The 18904-nt window shown below is 33.7% G+C and overlaps 2 protein-coding genes across 2 annotated transcripts in view; both read right to left on the reverse strand.

Moving 5' to 3' along the window:
- The window catches only part of LOC143431679 (protein masquerade-like), a 360601-nt gene that overhangs the window by 96502 nt on the left and 245195 nt on the right, over positions 1 to 18904 (reverse strand). The gene's annotated exons all lie outside the window — the stretch shown is intronic.
- LOC143431702 (uncharacterized) overlaps positions 2013 to 18904 on the reverse strand; it is a 245147-nt gene continuing 228255 nt past the window's right edge. The window contains exons 6-10 of the mRNA XM_076908641.1: positions 15674 to 15831; positions 14053 to 14187; positions 12330 to 12535; positions 6122 to 6343; positions 2013 to 2302 (exon numbers count right to left, since the gene is read on the reverse strand). Of these exons, the coding sequence (XP_076764756.1) occupies positions 2207 to 2302; positions 6122 to 6343; positions 12330 to 12535; positions 14053 to 14187; positions 15674 to 15831 (817 nt within the window). The 3' untranslated portion in view covers positions 2013 to 2206. The remainder of the gene's footprint in view (positions 2303 to 6121; positions 6344 to 12329; positions 12536 to 14052; positions 14188 to 15673; positions 15832 to 18904) is intronic.

Here is an 18904-nt window from a genome sequence, read left to right on the forward strand (position 1 = left end):
GAAGCAAAAAAAAATATTTGAAGACCACTTGCGCCCTAAGTGACTGCCTACTCAATCCGCCCCTGACTAGGAACATAAAGACACAGAAAATTTCCTTCGATCTCCTCGAGAAAACTTCCTTCCGCAATTATCATTTAAAAGAAGGGGATTAAGATACGAAATGGCGTTTTCACGTTCGATTAAACAACAATAACGCGAGTGCTATTCCTTACTTTCGTACAGAATCTTTCTGTGTCGCGTAAAACGAAGCGAAAGTAGTTCAGAAGAAGCATAATTGAAGTTGCGATCGTTTATCGTATTCGAAGTTCGCGACATCATTATCTTTTGTCGTCGCAGACGTTCACGACGGAGCCAGTTTTTCATATTTTCTTTTATTTCTCTTTACTAGTAAACGCAGTAATTAGATCTCTGCTCTTTCTAATCGGTTACGCTAAATTGGACGATGCTGCTTGCCTCTGAACGTTTTCATCCGGTGAGAAACAAAACTGCATTCACAACACACGTTCTCATCAAAAATACACGTTTGATATGCTAACCGTATTTTCTCTTCCTCGCGATCAACAAACCCGCACTTATTCTTCTCTCGCAATCAGTGCAATCATTTTTTTTTTCTGTCGATTCTACCAAATGAATTTCTCAAATAGCGGATCTTATCTACGTGGAAATTATAATTATTTTCATCTCTGTTCCTCTTTTCATTCTTACGACCAATCACCGTCAGCATTTTCGTCTACCAATGGGATCGAAACGTCTCCGAATCGGGTACCAATCAGGCGTGGCGATTTGACGATTTTTTTTTAAATCATATTGGTGAAATTTGTAGGTTTTGAAATTTTGAAATTTGAAATTTGAAAACTTAAAAATTTTGAAATTTGAAATTTGAAATTTGAAAACTTAAAAATTTTGAAATTTGAAATTTGAAAACTTAAAAATTTTGAAATTTGAAATTTGAAAACTTAAAAATTTTGAAATTTTGAAATTTTGAAATTTGAAATTTGAAAACTTAAAAATTTTGAAATTTTGAAATTTTGAAATTTGAAATTTGAAAACTTAAAAATTTGAAATTTGAAATTTGAAAACTTAAAAATTTGAAATTTGAAATTTGAAAACTTAAAAATTTGAAATTTGAAATTTGAAAACTTAAAAATTTTGAAATTTGAAATTTGAAAATTTTGAAATTTGAAATTTGAAATTTGAAATTTGAAAATTTTGAAATTTTGAAATATCAAATTTGAAAACTTAAAAATTTTGAAATTTAAAATTTTTAAATTTTGAAATTAGAAGCTTGATTTGAGGCTACAAACTGGAATTTTCGAACTTAAAGCTTCGATTTTCAAGCTCGAGACTGAAGCTTGATATTTGAAGCATCAAAAGCTGAAGCTTCAAGTTTGAAGCTTCAATTTTCAAGCTTGAGATTTGAAGCTTGAAACTTTAATCTTGAGATTTGAAGCTTCAAGTTTGAAATTTCAAGTTTGAAGCTTCAAATCTCAAGCTTAAAGTTTCAAGCTTCAAATCTCAAGCTCGAAAATTGAAGCTTCAAGTCCTAAGTTTCCATATTGAAGCCTCATGTTCCAAACTTCTTTTTTTACTGATTAAAATACACACGACGTCTATAACCGTCATTTGCGTACGCAAGGATCTGACGGTTATAACCGTCATTTGCGTATACAAGTCTCTGACGCCTATAACCGTCATTTGCGTACGGATCGCCAAGAATCTGACGGCTACAACCGTCATTTGCGTACAGATCGCCAAGAATCTGACGGCTATAACCGTCATTTGTATATAGATCGCCAAGAATCGTGACGGCTATAACCGTCATTTGCGTACGGATCGCCAAGAATCGTGACGGCTATAGACGTCATTTGCATAAAAGTGTCAAATCACGTTCGATCGCGATAATTAGTAAACAATAAATAATAGAATATTTAAAATGGCGGATTAATTAATCAGATGGACGTGAGTGGACGCGAAACGCTTTAAATCTCAGCTGCGTTCGGTGTATCAGAGCGGTTTCGAGGTCCATCGATAGAAAACTCGCCGGAACAGGTCCCAGAGACCCTGAATTTAATTTGTTTTAGGCATTTAAGCTATATACAGAGAGGTGTGTTATCCTTAAAGGAGATCGATATGTCTCGTTGCTGGCGTTGGGATCCGTGTTCCAATGACCAATTGTTTTTTTTTCCTTTTTTTCTGCGGTTTCTGCTTATTCCTTCGCGGACAACGATCCATTAGTCAACGCCATGACCGGGCCAGAACTTCCCCTCGAGTTCGTGTCAGAGTTCAGCTCCAAGGACGAGTCCTGAAACGTTCGAACGAGCGGGTTTTAATATCGCTGGAATTTCTGGAGCGAGTTTTAGCGCGGGTTTTTGTGGTGGCGGGATTTGGAATTTTAGCGGTGTTGAAATTTGAAAATCGAACTAGCTTAGATTTTAATATTGGTGGAATTTTAAAAATTGAACCAGCGAGGATTTCAATATTGTTGAAATTTGAAAATCGAACTAGCGAGGATTTTAGTACTACTGAAATTTGAAAATGGAACAGATTTAAACATTATTCAAATTTGAAAATCGAATTGGCTAAGATTTTAATATTATTTAAATTTGAAAATCGAAGTACCTCAGATTTTAATATTGCTTAAATTTGAAAATCGAACTAGCGAGGATTTTAATATTGGTGAAATTTGTGAATTAAATTAGCGAGGATTTTTTAGCATTATTCGAATTTGAAAATCGAACTAGCTCAGATTTTGGCATTATTCAAATTTGAAAATGGAATTAGCGCAGATTTTGGCATTATTCAAATTTGAAAATGGAACTAGCTCAGGTTTTAATGTCGTTGGAATTTGTGGAGCGAGTTTTAGCGCGGGTTTTTGTGGTGGCGGGATTTGGAATTTAATTGGAGGGCATTTTAGCGTTGTTGAAATTTGAAAATCGAACTGGCTTAGACTTTGGCATAATTCAAATTTAAAAATCGAACTATCAGATTTTAACGTTGTTTAAATTCGAAACCGATCTGGCTCAGATTTTAATATTATTTAAATTTGAAAATCGAACTAGCTTAGACTTTGGCATAATTCAAATTTAAAAATCGAACTGGCTCAGATTTTAATATTATTTAAATTTGAAAATCGAACTAGCTTAGACTTTGGCATAATTCAAATTTAAAAATCGAACTAGCTCAGATTTTAACGTTATTTAAATTTGAAACCGATCTGGCTCAGATTGTAATATTATTTAAATTTGAAAATCGAACTGGCTTAGACTTTGGCATAATTCAAATTTAAAAATCGAACTATCAGATTTTAACGTTGTTTAAATTTGAAACCGATCTGGCTCAGATTTTAATATTATTTAAATTTGAAAATCGAACTGGCTTAGACTTTGGCATAATTCAAATTTAAAAATCGAACTAGCTCAGATTTTAACATTATTTAAATTTGGAACCGATCTGGCTCAGATTTTAATATTATTTAAATTTGAAAATCGAACTGGCTTAGACTTTGGCATAATTCAAATTTAAAAATCGAACTAGCTCAGATTTTAACATTATTTAAATTTGGAACCGATCTGGCTCAGATTTTAATATTATTTAAATTTGAAAATCGAACTGGCTCAGATTTTAATATTATTTAAATTTGAAAATCGAACTAGCTTAGACTTTGGCATAATTCAAATTTAAAAATCGAACTAGCTCAGATTTTAACGTTGTTTAAATTTGAAACCGATCTGGCTCAGATTGTAATATTATTTAAATTTGAAAATCGAACTGGCTTAGACTTTGGCATAATTCAAATTTAAAAATCGAACTAGCTCAGATTTTAACATTATTTAAATTTGGAACCGATCTGGCTCAGATTTTAATATTATTTAAATTTGAAAATCGAACTGGCTCAGATTTTAATATTATTTAAATTTGAAAATCGAACTAGCTTAGACTTTGGCATAATTCAAATTTAAAAATCGAACTAGCTCAGATTTTAACGTTGTTTAAATTTGAAACCGATCTGGCTCAGATTGTAATATTATTTAAATTTGAAAATCGAACTGGCTTAGACTTTGGCATAATTCAAATTTAAAAATCGAACTAGCTCAGATTTCTCAATTTTTTTTAGTATTTAAAATAAAATTTGAAAATTAAAGCACTTCAGATTTAAACATTAATGAAATTTGAAAATTTAACTAATTATCTTGTTAGAGATATTTCTTTAGAATTAAGTTTCTCAATCGTTTTTAATATCTAAAATAAAATTTGAAAATTAAAGTACTTCGAATTTAAAAATTAATAAAATTTGAAAATTGAAGCAATTCTTATTAAAATCTGGCTAAATAAATTTTTCCAGATTTAAATCGCAAATATTTGTTTGCCATTAAAAATATTTAAAAATTATTTATAAATACAAAATTCGTTTCAATTAAAATTGCACAATTTCCTCCAAGATTTTTCATTACGTCGACAAAATAGAATCGCAGAAAACCATTTAGCATGAATACCTTTTAGTTAAAATTAAAGTAGACGAAGAAAAAATGAATTCTGTCTGAAAATTCCACTGCGAGGGCAACATCCGCTCAGAAAACGGAACCGCACATAAAGTAATTGAATTTAAGAGAAATACTGGCTCGCACGACGCGTTTATTGTCCCCATTTTTATTTTTTTTACAAATTTAATGCCCTCGCCAGTGGCAAATTAAATTAAATTAAACCCACTGAATCTCATTTCTTCACCAAATTGCATTTATTTATTTTTATTTTATTTATTACGATTAAAAATTGGAGAAGCAACTTAGAATGCTGAGTCTTAGCAAAGAAAAACTAAATATCATTACATTATTCATTGGTACCCAGTTTGAGAACCACTGTATTATACTAAAAGGGTTAAAACAATTTAAAAACAACAGTCTCGATTAAAAATTAGAGAAGAAAGTTAGAATGCTGAGTCTGAGTGACAAAATTAAATATCATTATCATCCATTGGCATCCAGTTTGATTAAAAATTAGAGAAGAATTCACGATTAAAAATTAGAGCAGAATTTATGATTAAAAATTAGACAAGAATTCACAATTAAAAATTAGAGAAGAATTGACAGTTAAAAATTAGAGAAAAATTCACAATTAAAAATTAGAGAAGAATTCACGATTAAAAATTAGAGAAGAATTTATGATTAAAAATTAGACAAAAATTTATGATTAAAAATTAGAGAAGAATTCACGATTAAAAATTAGAGAAGAATTCACGACTAAAAATTAGAAAAGAATTTATGATTAAAAATTAGAGAAGAATTTACGATTCAAAATTAGAGAAAAATTCACGATTCAAAATTAGAGAAAAATTCACGATTAAAAATTAGAGAAGAATTTACGATTAAAAATTAGAGAAGAATCCACGATTAAAAATTAGACAAAAATTTATGATTAAAAATTAGAGAAAAATTCACAATAAAAATTAGAGAAGAATTCACGACTAAAAATTAGAAAAGAATTTATGATTAAAAATTAGAGAAGAATTTACGATTCAAAATTAGAGAAAAATTCACGATTCAAAATTAGAGAAAAATTCACGATTAAAAATTAGAGAAGAATTTACGATTAAAAATTAGAGAAGAATCCACGATTAAAAATTAGACAAAAATTTATGATTAAAAATTAGAGAAAAATTCACAATAAAAATTAGAGAAGAATTCACGACTAAAAATTAGAAAAGAATTTATGATTAAAAATTAGAGAAGAATTCACGATTCAAAATTAGAGAAAAATTCACGATTCAAAATTAGAGAAAAATTCACGATTAAAAATTAGAGAAGAATTCGCAATTAAAAATTAGAGAAGAATTCACGATTAAAAATTAGAGGAGAATTCACGATTAAAAGTTAGAGAAGAATTCACAATTAAAAAACTTAGAATGCTGAGTCTTAGCAAAAAATTTGAGAAGCACTGTATTATATTAAAAAAGCTGAAACAACTTACATTCAACAATCTCGATTAAAAATACGAGGGAACTTATGGCACAATGGTAAGTTTTAGTGAAAAATTAAATATCATTACCGTTTATTGGCACAAAATTTGAAAACCACTGTATTTACGAACGATTGTCTCGATTATAAAATTGTAGATAGAAACTTACAATGCTGAGGGCGTGCATGATGCAGGCTTGCGTGGTGTTCTCAACGTGAATCAGCTCGTCGCACTCCTCGTGATCCAATCCGTTTACGTCTGATCGTATTTTAATCGGCGATAGAACAGCCTCGTTGTCCGTTGACTTGCCACTGTCAGGGGACGGGAGTAATTCGTGTCCATCCAGATCCTCTTCCTCTGCTCGTTCCTCGCAATCAGAAGCTTTGGTTTCCTGTTCAAATGATTGAAAAACGAGACAGCATGAATTCGCAGCACTTCCACGAGAAAAAATCTTTTCCACTCTCATTCTGACTTTAACAACAAAATTTATTGCTAGTTATTAATTACGATACAAAGTTTAATTTATTCCGAAAGGAGTTGCAAGGTTTAAGCTTTCGAGAAGAAGATTGGAAGGTTTAAGATTGTTTTGGGAAAAATTGCAAAGTTTAAGCTTGCTCTGAAGATAATTCCAAAGCTTCAGCTTGCTCTGAAGAGAATTGCAAGGTTTAAGCTTGCTCTGAAGTGAATTGCAAGGTTTAAGCTTGCTCTGAAGGGAATTGCAAAGCTTAAGCTTGCTCTGAAGGAAATTGCAAAGCTTAAGCTTGCTCTGAAGAGAATTGCAAGGTTTAAGCTTGCTCTGAACAGAAATGCAAGGTTTAAGCTTGCTCTGAAGTGAATTGCAAGGTTTAAGCTTGCTCTGAAGGAAATTGCAAAGCTTAAGCTTGCTTTGAAGAGAATTGCAAGGTCTAAGCTTGCTCTGAAGAGAATTGCAAGGCTTTATAGCTTCCTCTCAAAGCCTTAAGTTTGCTTTAAAGGGAATTGCAAGGTTTAAGCTTTGAAGAAGAGCATTGGAGGATTAAAATTTGTTCTAGAAGGAATTGCAAAGTTTAAGCTTTGAAGAAGAGAACTGCAAGGTTTAAGTTTGCTCTGAAGTGAATTGCAAGGTTTAAGCTTGCTCTGAGGTGAATTGCAAAGCTTAAGCTTGCTCTGAAGTGAATTGCAAGGTTTAAGCTTGCTCTGAAGGAAATTGCAACGCTTAAGCTTGCTCTGAAGAGAATTGCAAGGTTTAAGCTTGCTCTGAAGGAAATTGCAAGGTTTAAGCTTTCTCTGAAGAGAATTGCAAGGTCTAAGCTTGCTCTGAAGTGAATTGCAAGGTTTAAGCTTGCTCTGAAGATAATTACAAAGCTAAAGCTTGCTCTGAAGAGAATTGCAAGGTTTAAGCTTGCTCTGTAGTGAATTGCAAGGTTTTATAGCTTGCTCTGAAGGAAATTGCAAAGATTAAACTTGCTTAGAAGAGAATTGCAAGGCTTTGTAGCTTCCTTTCAAAGCCTTAAGTTTGCTTTAAAGGGAATTGCAAGGTTTAAGCTTTGAAGAAGAGAAATGAAGGATTAAAATTTGTTCTAGAAGGAATTGCAAAGTTTAAGCTTTGAAGAAGAGAATTGCAAGGTTTAAGCTTGCTCTGAAGTGAATTGCAAAGCTTAAACTTGCTCTGAAGAGAATTGCAAGGTTTAAGCTTGCTCTGAAGGAAATTGCAAAGCTTAAGCTTGCTTAGAAGAGAATTGCAAGGCTTTATAGCTTCCTTTCAAAGCCTTAAATTTGCTTTAAAGGGAATTGCAAGGTTTAAGTTTAGAAGAAGAGAAATGAAGGATTAAAATTTGTTCTAGAAGGAATTGCAAAGTTTAAGCTTTGAAGAAGAGAATTGCAAGGTTTAAGCTTGCTCTGAAGTGAACAGCTAAACTTAAGCTTGCTCCGAAGGGAATTGCAGAACTTAATCTTGCTTAGCAGAAAATTAAATAATTCGTGTCCATCCAGATCCTCTTCTTCTGCTCGTTCCTCGCAATCGGAAGCTTTGGTTTCCTGTTCAAATGATTGAAAAACGAGAGAGCATGAATTCGCAGCATTTCCACGAGAAAAAATCTTTTCACTCTCATTCTGACTTTAACAACAAAATTTTTATTGCTAGATATTAATTACGATACAAAGTTTAATTTATTCAGAAAGGAGTTGCAAGGTTTAAGTTTACTTTGAAGGGAATTGCAAAGCTTAAGTTTGCTCTGAAGGGAATTACAAAGCTTAATCTTGCTCTGCAGATAATTGCAAAGCTTAAGTTTACTCTGAAAGTAGTTGCAAAGCTTAATCTTGCTCTGAAGATAATTACAAAGCTAAAGCTTGCTCTGAAGAGAATTGCAAGGTTTAAGCTTGCTCTGAAGAGAATTGCAAGGTTTAAGCTTGCTCTGAAGAGAATTGCAAGGTTTAAGCTTGCTCTAAAGAGAATTGCAAGGTTTAAGCTTGCTCTGAAGTGAATTGCAAGGTTTAAGCTTGCTCTGAAGGGAATTGCAAAGCTTAAGCTTGTTCTGAAGGAAATTGCAAAGCTTAAACTTGCTCTGAAGAGAATTGCAAGGTTTAAGCTTGCTCTGAAGGAAATTGCAAAGCTTAAGCTTGCTTAGAAGAGAATTGCAAGGCTTTATAGCTTCCTTTCAAAGCCTTAAGTTTGCTTTAAAGGGAATTGCAAGGTTTAAGCTTGCTCTGAAGTGAACAGCTAAACTTAAGCTTGCTCTGAAGGGAATTGCAGAACTTAATCTTGCTTAGCAGAAAATTAAATAATTCGTGTCCATCCAGATCCTCTTCCTCTGCTCGTTCCTCGCAATCAGAAGCTTTGGTTTCCTGTTCAAATGATTGCGAAACGAGACAGCATGAATTCGCAGCACTTCCACGAGAAAAAATCTTTTCACTCTCATTCTGGTTTATTTATTTATTTATTTAATAACAGAATTTACTGCTGAGAGAAATCTACTGAAGAGAAATTTACTGAAGAGAAATTGCAAGGTTTAAGCTTGCTCTGAAGAGAATTGCAAGGTTTAAGCTTGCTCTGAAGGAAATTGCAAGGTTTAGGCTTGCTCTGAAGAGAATTGCAAGGTCTAAGCTTGCTCTGAAGTGAATTGCAAGGTTTAAGCTTGCTCTGAAGATAATTACAAAGCTAAAGCTTGCTCTGAAGAGAATTGCAAGGTTTAAGCTTGCTCTGAAGTGAATTGCAAGGTTTAAGCTTGCTCTGAGGTGAATTGCAAAGTTTAAGCTTGCTCTAAAGGAAATTGCAAAGATTAAGCTTGCTTAGAAGAGAATTGCAAGGCTTTATAGCTTCCTTTGAAAGCCTTAAGTTTGCTTTAAAGGGAATTGCAAGGTTTAAACTTTGAAGAAGCGAATTGGAGGATTAAAATTTGTTCTAGAAGGAATTGCAAAGTTTAAGCTTTGAAGAAGAGAATTGCAAGGTTTAAGCTTGCTCTGAAGTGAATTGCAAGGTTTAAGCTTGCTCTGAGGTGAATTGCAAGGTTTAAGCTTGCTCTGAAGGAAATTGCAAGGTTCAAGCTTGCTTTGGGAAGAATTGCAAGGTTGAAACTTTGAAATTAAGCTTTGAAGAAGAGAATTGCAAGGTTTAAGCTTGCTCTGAAGTGAATTGCAAGGTTTGAGCTTGCTCTGAAGAGAATTGCAAGGCTTGAGCTTGCTTAGCACAGAATTAAGTAATTCGTGTCCATCCAGATCCTCTGCTTCTGCTCATTCGAGACGAGGTAGCATAAATTCCCAACACTCACCTTCAAGAAAAAATCTTTTATACCATCTTCCTGTCTTTTACAACAAAATTTATTGCTAGATGAAAAAAATGTTTCACTGAAGTTTAATCGTTTATTGAAGTTAAATTAAATTTAAATTTTTTATTACAAATATTTTAGAGTCTTCTCAAAAGACAATAGTCGCACACATCTCCAAAGTTGAGAACCACTGAATAATATTGAGAGACGTTAAAAATGAGTGGAAAAATCCTTCGAAAATAATTTATCTAGAAGAGTACGTGGAGTTTTTGTAAAGGTCTGTAAATGTGTTTTACATTTAAAAAATAAGTTCTCTGAAACGGAAACCATGAACGCGATCAATTGAGCACTCTGGCTCGACCTGTTCCGGTTTTCTTTTGAAAAACGAACTCTGCTAGACGCGTAACGTAGATTTGACGAGCTACGCTCGCACTTGTCCGCTTCGATGACCAAAGCGATTTTCTATTCAGCATCCTCTTTTTTCTATCCGATCCGCTTTGTACCTTAGGGATATTGTGCGGGAGATACTTGCGATATCGCGTCTATCTGCTATTAATAGTACATTATTTATCGTGGAAGTGTATTTTGTAATTATATGCTCCACTAATTCATGTACGATGGAATAGAATTGCTAGGTTTTAGCTTCGAAGAAGGGAATTGCAAGGTTTAAGTTTTGAAGGGGAGAATTTCATGGTTCAAACTTGCTCTGGACAGAATTGCAAGATTTGAGCTTCGATATTGAGCATTCAAGAAGAGAATGGCAAGGTTTGAGTTTCGAGGAAGAGAATTGGAAGATTTAAGTTTCCTCTGAAGGGAATTGTTACATTTAAACTTAAATTTACAAAACAATTGCAAAGTTTAAGCTTTGAAGGGAAGAATTGCACGGTTTAAACTTTGAAACTAAGCTTTGAAGAAGAGAATAGCAAAGTTTAAGCTTCGAGGAAGAGAATTTTAAGGTTTAAGCTTGCTCTGAAGGGAATTGCAAGGTTTAAGCTTTGAAACTAAGCATTGAAGAAGAGGCTCTCAAGGTTTAAGCTTTGAAGAACAGAATTGCAAGGTTTAAGCTTGCTATGGAAAGAATTGAAAAGTTTCAGCTTTGAAACTAAGCTTTGAAGAAGAGACTTTCAAGGTTTAAGCATCGAAGAAGAGAATTTCAAGGTTTAAGCTTTAAAGAAGAGAATTTGAAGCTTTATGCTTGCTCTGAAAGAAAATTGCTAGGTTTAAGCTTGCTCTGAAGAGAATTGCAAGGTTTAAGCTTGCTCTGAGGAGAATTGTAAGGTTTATGTTTTCAGGAAGTGATTTGGAAGATTTAAGCTTTCTCTGAAGAGAATCACAAAGATTTAAGTTTAATTATACAAAGGAATTGCAAGGTTTAAGCTTTGAAGGGGAGAATTTCAGGGCTTAGGCTTGGCCTGAAGGGAATTGCAAGGTTCAAGCTTCGAAATTAAGCTTTGAAGAAGAGAATTGCAAGATTTATGTTTTGAAATTAAGCTTCGAAGAAGAGAATTGCAAGGTTTCCGCTTTTAAGACGAGAGTTGCAAGGTTTAAGCGTTGAAGAAGAGAATTTCAAGGCTTACGCTTTGAAACTACGATTTAAAGAAGAGTATATCAAGGTTTAAGCTTTGAAATTAAGCTTTGAACAAGAGAATTCCAAAGTCTAAGCTTTGAAGAAGAGAATTTCAAGGTTTAAGGGAACTCTGAAGGGAATTGCAAGGTTTAAGCTTTGAAATTAAGCTTCCAAGAAGAAAATTGCAAGGTTTCAGCTTTGCAGAAAAGAACTGGAAAGTTTAAGCTTTGAAGAAGAGAATTGCAAGGTTTAAACTTTGAAGAAGAGAATTTCAAGGTTTAAGCTTGCTGTGGAAAGAATTTCAAGGTTTAAACTTGCTGTAGAAAGAATTGCAAAGCTTCAGTTTGTTTTGAAAGGAATTGCAAGACTTTAGCTTGCTCTGAAGGGAATTGCAGAGCTTAAACTCTCTTTCAAGGGAATTACGAAGCTTAAGCTTGCTTTAAAGGGAACTTCGAGGCTTGAGCTTGGACTGAAAAACTTGAGCTTGCTTTGAAGTGAATAGCAAGGTTGAAACTTTGAAAGGAACTGCAATTTTGCAAAGGATTGGAAGGGTTTCTCTTCGAGAAGAATTGAACTGTAAAATTTAAGGGCTTTGAGAAGAATTGCAGGTCTTAAACTTTGAAAATAATTAAATCGCAATGTATAAGAGCTCCTCGAGAAGAATTACAAAATTTGAGAGCTCTGAGAAGAATTACAAAATTTGAGAGCCTTGAAGAGAATTGCTAGGTTCAATCTTTGCAAAGAACTGAATTAGAGAATTTGAAAGTTTCCAGAAGGATTGCTAAATTTAAGAGCATTGAGAGGAATTACAGAATTTAAGAGCTGCGACAAGGGTTGCGTATTTGAAGAGCTTTGAGAAGAAATGCAGGGTTTAAGCTTTGAAAGCAATTGCTTTGCAGAACTTAAGAGCTCTGAGAAGAATTGCGGGATCAAAACTTGGAAGGCGATTGATTGCAATTGGCAAAGTTCCCATTTTTTTAAAAATCTATTCTACAAGTTTATATATTATTTAAGTATTTATATATACTTATGAGGAAAATTGTGTAATAAGTTGACCGGAAGCTGACCTGGAAGTCTTGCGGCGACGGCGAGGACTCCTTTTGATGTTGGCTCGGACTCTGCGGTGGGCTTGGCGCCGATCTTGGACTCTGCGCCCTGGTTCCAAGCTCGTAGATGTTGATCATGTGAGCCGCCTGGGCGTGCACCATCAGTTCCCATGCTGAGGGGAAGGACACCTTGCAGAGCACGCAGAGCAGCGCCGTCGTCGAGTCTCCTTCGACGATAAACAGAGAAATATAATACAACATTTGGCAAAATAATAACTAAAATAATAACTAAAAATAAGTAGACAAAATAATAACTAAGATAATAATTAAAAATAGATAGACAAAATAATAACTAAAAATAGGTAGACAAAATAATAACTCAAATAATAACTAAAAATAGATAGACAAAATGATAACTGAAAGGTAGATAGATGTATAAAAATTTATAATTAATAATTGAAAAATAGTTGAAAAGAAATCACGAGATACTCGATAGTCTGTGAGATTTCTTTTCAACTATTTTTTAATCTGCAATATTGCAAATTTAGCGAGGATATTGGTTGGATTTGCGTACACAAGAATCTGACGTCTATAGACGTCATTTGCGTCAAAGCGTTAAAATACGTACGACGACGGCTATAACCGTCATTTGCGTACAGATCGCCAAAGATCTGACGGCTATAACCGTCATTTGCGTACACAAGAATCCGACGTCTATAGACGTCATTTGCGTCAAAGCGTTAAAATATCTAGGACGACGGCTATAACCGTCATTTGCGTACAGATCGCCAAAGATCTGACGGCTATAACCGTCATTTGCGTACACAAGAATCTGACGTCTATAGACGTCATTTGCGTCAAAGCGTTAAAATACGTTCGACGACGGCTACGACCGTCATTTGCGTATATATCGTCAAAGATCTGACGGCTATAACCGTCATTTGTGTACACAAGAATCCGACGTCTATAGACGTCATTTGTGTCGAAGTGTTAAAATACGTACGACGACGGCTATAACCGTCATTTGCGTACAGATCGCCAAAGATCTGACGGCTATAACCGTCATTTGCGTACACAAGAATCCGACGTCTATAGACGTCATTTGCGTCAAAGCGTTAAAATACATACGACGACGGCTATGACCGTCATTTGCGTATATATCGCCAAAGATCTGACGACTATAACCGTCATTTGCGTACACAAGAATCTGACGTCTATAGACGTCATTTGCGTCAAAGTGTTAAAGTACGTTCGACGACGGCTACAACCGTCATTTGCGTATATATCGTCAAAGATCTGACGGCTATAACCGTCATTTGCGTACACAAGGATCTGACGTCTATAGACGTCATTTGCGTCAAAGTGTTAAAATACGTACGACGACGGCTATAACCGTCATTTGCGTACAGATCGCCAAAGATCTGACGGCTATAACCGTCATTTGCGTACACAAAAATCCGACGTCTATAGACGTCATTTGCGTCAAAGCGTTAAAATATCTAGGACGACGGCTATAACCGTCATTTGCGTACAGATCGCCAAAGATCTGACGGCTATAACCGTCATTTGCGTACACAAGAATCTGACGTCTATAGACGTCATTTGCGTCGAAGTGTTAAAGTACGTTCGACGACGGCTACAACCGTCATTTGCGTACAGATCGCCAAGGATCTGACGGCTATAGACGTCATTTGCGTGGAAGTGTTAAACTTCTTAAACTTAACTTTTTCCATCGAGTACGTACTTGGCGCAGTCCCGTTGAAGGTGTGACATTTACACGTGAACCGCAGCTTACAGTAATTCCGTTTGTGCTCGAGCAGCTCGCCCAGGTCTGTAAACATCTCCCTGCAGTTGCCACAGATCAGGATATCCGGGTTACCTGGAACGAGGGAATTTTGGCATAATTTTTGGCCCAGTTTCGAATAAATTTTTATTTTTTTTAGGTCGTTGCAAAAGGGAATTTCGATTTTTAACTCTTGGACGACCTTAAAATTTTTAAATGACTATAATGTTTTTTTCTAATCTGTTTTTTTTTTAATAAGAACCTTTTTTGAAGAATTAATCGAAATAAGAATTATTAGAATCATAGTAGAATGTTGTCAACGAGATAGAAGTTTATTTTTATTGTGCTTTTTGCTTGTTCATGATTGTAATATATTTTTAATACATTTTTTTATTATTCTTTACTTTCTTTCCACATAGAATTAACTTTGCATATTTCTTCGCATTAATTTAGTCATAATAATGTCTAAGGTTCTTACCACTTGCAGTAAGTGATCAATTACCAGTTGGTCAGTTTGAGCGGTTGGTAAAAGTAGGTCACGTACGTACCGATAATTGGTACACATTGATGTTAATTGATGAGTGGACTTACTGAGTTCTGTGTAGCCACTGTAGATATGTTTTCGTGGCTAATATTGATTGCATTGCAAGTAATATTGATATCTGATATTTTTTCTTCTCTGAAAGAGCGATTTAAATTGAGAAATTATGAATTTTATTTCCAAAAGAGTGAGTATCATTGGCGAAAAGATAAATTTCTTTTGCAAAAGGATGAATTTCATTTTTAAGGGGATTAATGTGGTTTTAATTTGCGAAACGGTGAATTTGATTAATAAAAAGGCGATTTTAATTCGTAACAGGATGGATTTAAAAGAAGGAATTTGATTTACCAAAGGATGAATTCTTCTTTTGCCCAAGGGTGAGTATAATTTTCATGAAACGATAAAAAAAAATGAATTTAATTTGCAAATGTAGAACAGTCCTCCCTTCGAACCAAAAAGTATACTTCAAAATCCTGCAACTGCTTTGATCCACGTTAAATTACCTTTCTTTCTACTTAACAGCATTAAATTTTCTTTTTTTTTTACTTAACAACATTAAATTTCCTTTTTCTGACTTAACAACAATAAAATTTCCTTTATTTTACCTAACAAAGTGAAATTCCTTTTTTTGTTACTTAAATTTCCTCTTTTTTGCTTAACAACCAACATCCTTTAAATCCTACAACTGCTTTGGTCCACATTAAATTTTTTTTTTTAACTTAATAACATTAAATTCCCATTTTCTCTTGCTTAACAACATTAAATTTCCTTCTTTCTACTCAACAACATTAAATTCCCTTTTTTTCTTTTGCTGAACAATATCAAATTCCCTCCTTTTATTACTTAACAAAACTCAATTAAACTTCCATGTTCCCATTTGACAACATCAAATTTCCTTCTTTTTAACTTCTCACTTAACAACACCAAATTTCCTTTTTTTTTCACTTCTCACCCCTAAAAACAGGTTCCAACAAGTATCAAAAGGAGTGTTGCACATAAGATGTGTCACGTTAAGAGTAAGAAAGAGCGACATCCACTTACTGTACACTTTCAGCTGGTTCAAGTCCGGAACGGAGCCTGTGTTCGCAGCTGGCTGTTGTTTCTGTTGCTTGGGATGTTGCGATCGAGCCGGCGGCATCAAACGAGGTCTCTTCAATGGCGGCGCCAAACGGGGCGGAAAGGCAGTCGACGCGTAATAACTGAAAATAAAGCTCGAGCTTAAACCCCTGACAGACATTTCCTCCTCTCGCCTAGCGAAACGCACGCGAATAATAGTTTCGTCTACGACCAGTATCGCTTGAATACTTAACGGATACGGTTCTCTACAGGGTGGCCCATTATTCGCGTCAGAAATTTTTACAGCCAACAGTTAAAATGGCAAAAGAAGGAAATTTGGATTTTTGTGTTTTTTTTATTTCAGAAAATTAGAGGTGGACTTTCAGTGAACCCTGTTCAGTGATAGTCGATCGAGTTACGAAACGAAATATTGGTTATATACTGGGTGATTCGTATTTTGGTGTCAGAAAGAAGATTATTTGAAAATCGTATGTTTTTGACCTGAATTTTTCTTCGATTTTCTTCAAACTTTGCATAGTTATAGATTTATATATGAGTCATCGATTGGCAGAGTAAATTTTTGATAGGCTTTCGAATAACGGAGGGGGAGGGGGTTAAAGTGCGCATTTAGAGAAATCTTTTGGAGGCTATAACTTTTGACTGAGAAAAGATATCGATTTGAATTTTGTGTCAAAAAATCACATGAAATTCAAGCTTTCAAATGGTGCATCGTTTTTTGCTTTTTTCGAAACTTTTAAGTCAGCTTTTACGCATAATTCTGACATAGGCTCCAGTAATTATAACTTAGGCTATAACTTTTGATTGAGAAAAGATATCGATTTGAATTTTGTGTCAAAAAACCACAAAAATTTCTAGCTTTCAAATGGTGCATCGTTTTTTGTTTTTTTCAAAACTTTTAAGTCATCTTTTACGCAATAATTCTGGCATAGGCTCCAGTAAGTATAATTTAGGCTATAACTTTTGACTGAGAAAAGATATCGATTTGAATTTTGTGTCAAAAAACCACAAAAATTTCTAGCTTTCAAATGGTGCATCGTTTTTTGTTTTTTTCAAAACTTTTAAGTCATCTTTTACGCAATAATTCTGGCATAGGCTCCAGTAAGTATAATTTAGGCTATAACTTTTGACTGAGACAAGATATCGACTTGAATTTTGCGTCAAAAAATCACAAAAAGGTTAAGCTTCCGAATGGTATTCTACTTTTTATTTTTTCCAAATTTTTAAGTCAGCTTTTAATACATTTCTGGTTTTGGCAGTTGTGAAAAATTGTAAAAAATTGCAATACCCAAAAAAGGTATCCTCTAATTTGAATAAAAGACTGAGTATAGGAAACTCATTTCATTATTTCTTTAAGTGGTATAAATTCAGAGTTATAAAAATAACTAGGCTAAGAAAAGCTGACTTAAAAATTCTAAAAAAAAAGAAAAAGTTATAGAGCATTTGAAAGCTTGAATTTTATGTGATTATTTGACGCAAAATTCAAGTCGATAACTTTTCTCAATCAAAAGTTATAGTTTAAGTTATAGTTATTAGAGCTTATGTCAGAATTATGCATAAAAGATGACTTAAAAGTTTCGAAAAAAATAAAAAGCGATACACCATTCGAAAGCTTGAATTTTATGTGATCTTTTGATGCAAAATTCAAGTCGATATCTTTTCTCAATCAAAAGTTATAGCTTAAGTTATAGTTATTAGAGCCTATGTTAGAATTATGCATAAAAGATGACTTAAAAGTTTTGAAAAAAATAAAAAGCGATACACCATTTGAAAGCTTGAATTTTTTATGATCTTTTGACGCAAAATTCAAATTGATATTTTTTCTCAATCAAAAGTTATAGCCTAACTTACAGTTATTAGAGCTTATGTCAGAATTATGCATAAAAGATGACTTAAAAGTTTCAAAAAAAATAAAAAGCTATACACCATTCGAAAGCTTGAATTTTTTGTGATCTTTTGACGCAAAATTCAAGTCGATATTTTTTCTCAATCAAAAGTTATAGCTGAAGTTATAGTTATTAGAGCCTATGTCAGAATTATGCATAAAAGATGACTTAAAAGTTTCGGAAAAAATAAAAAGCGATGCACCATTTGAAAGCTTGAATTTTATGTGATTATTTGACGCAAAATTCAGGCTGATATCTTTTCTCAGTCAAAAGTTATAACCTAAGATATAGTTACTGGAACCTATGTCAGAATTATGCATAAAAGATGACTTAAAAGTTTCGGAAAAAATAAAAAGCGATGCACCATTCGAAAGCTTGAATTTTTTGTGATCTTTTGACGCAAAATTCAAGTCGATATTTTTTCTCAATCAAAAGTTATAGCTGAAGTTATAGTTATTAGAGCCTATGTCAGAATTATGCATAAAAGATGACTTAAAAGTTTCGGAAAAAATAAAAAGCGATGCACCATTTGAAAGCTTGAATTTTATGTGATTATTTGACGCAAAATTCAGGCTGATATCTTTTCTCAGTCAAAAGTTATAGCCTCCAAAAGATTTCTCTAAACGCCTACTTTGACTCCCTCCTCCTCCCTTACTTGAAGGTCTGTAAAAAAGTTACTTTGCCAATCGATGACCCACTTAAAAATGTATATATACATAATAATACTTGAAATGTTCCTTAGTATCCACGATTATCAAAAAAAGGTATTAACATAAGAGTATAAGTAAAAATTGTTGAATGAAATTGTGAAAGCAATGAGAGAGCAGTTTCAGCTCGAGGCATGGCGGTTCCAGTGTTTAACTTGGTTCCAACTGGACCCAAACGTTACACGAGCCATCACGCTCGAAGCGAGAACTTGAGTTTACATGGCGTTAGGACCAGGTGCTGGAACTGAGTGCGATATCTCGCCTAAATTCGCCCTTTGTGAGCTTTCTGCTGGACCTGAAAGGGCTGAAGCGTTGATTCCTCGCGTTCGTTACTGTTTGAACCAGTCCTTTGGGTCTTTTTTATCAGCTCATCGCATGGCGTGGATTTTTTAGAAAATAACCAAATCTTTTCAACTATTTGTTAATAAATTATTAAATCCCTTCAGCGGTTTTTTAATAAATTATTAAATCTTTTCATCGATTTTTAAATAAATTATTAAATCTTTTCATCCTTTTTTGTCTTCATTTTGTAATATTTCAATTATAAAGAAGCATCCAATGATTTTTGTTTCTTGGGCAAAAAATTAATTGATAGAATGTTAGGC

The sequence above is a fragment of the Xylocopa sonorina genome, unplaced genomic scaffold, assembly GCF_050948175.1.
Source record: "Xylocopa sonorina isolate GNS202 unplaced genomic scaffold, iyXylSono1_principal scaffold0014, whole genome shotgun sequence".
In the NCBI taxonomy this organism is placed as follows: Eukaryota; Metazoa; Arthropoda; class Insecta; order Hymenoptera; family Apidae; genus Xylocopa; species Xylocopa sonorina.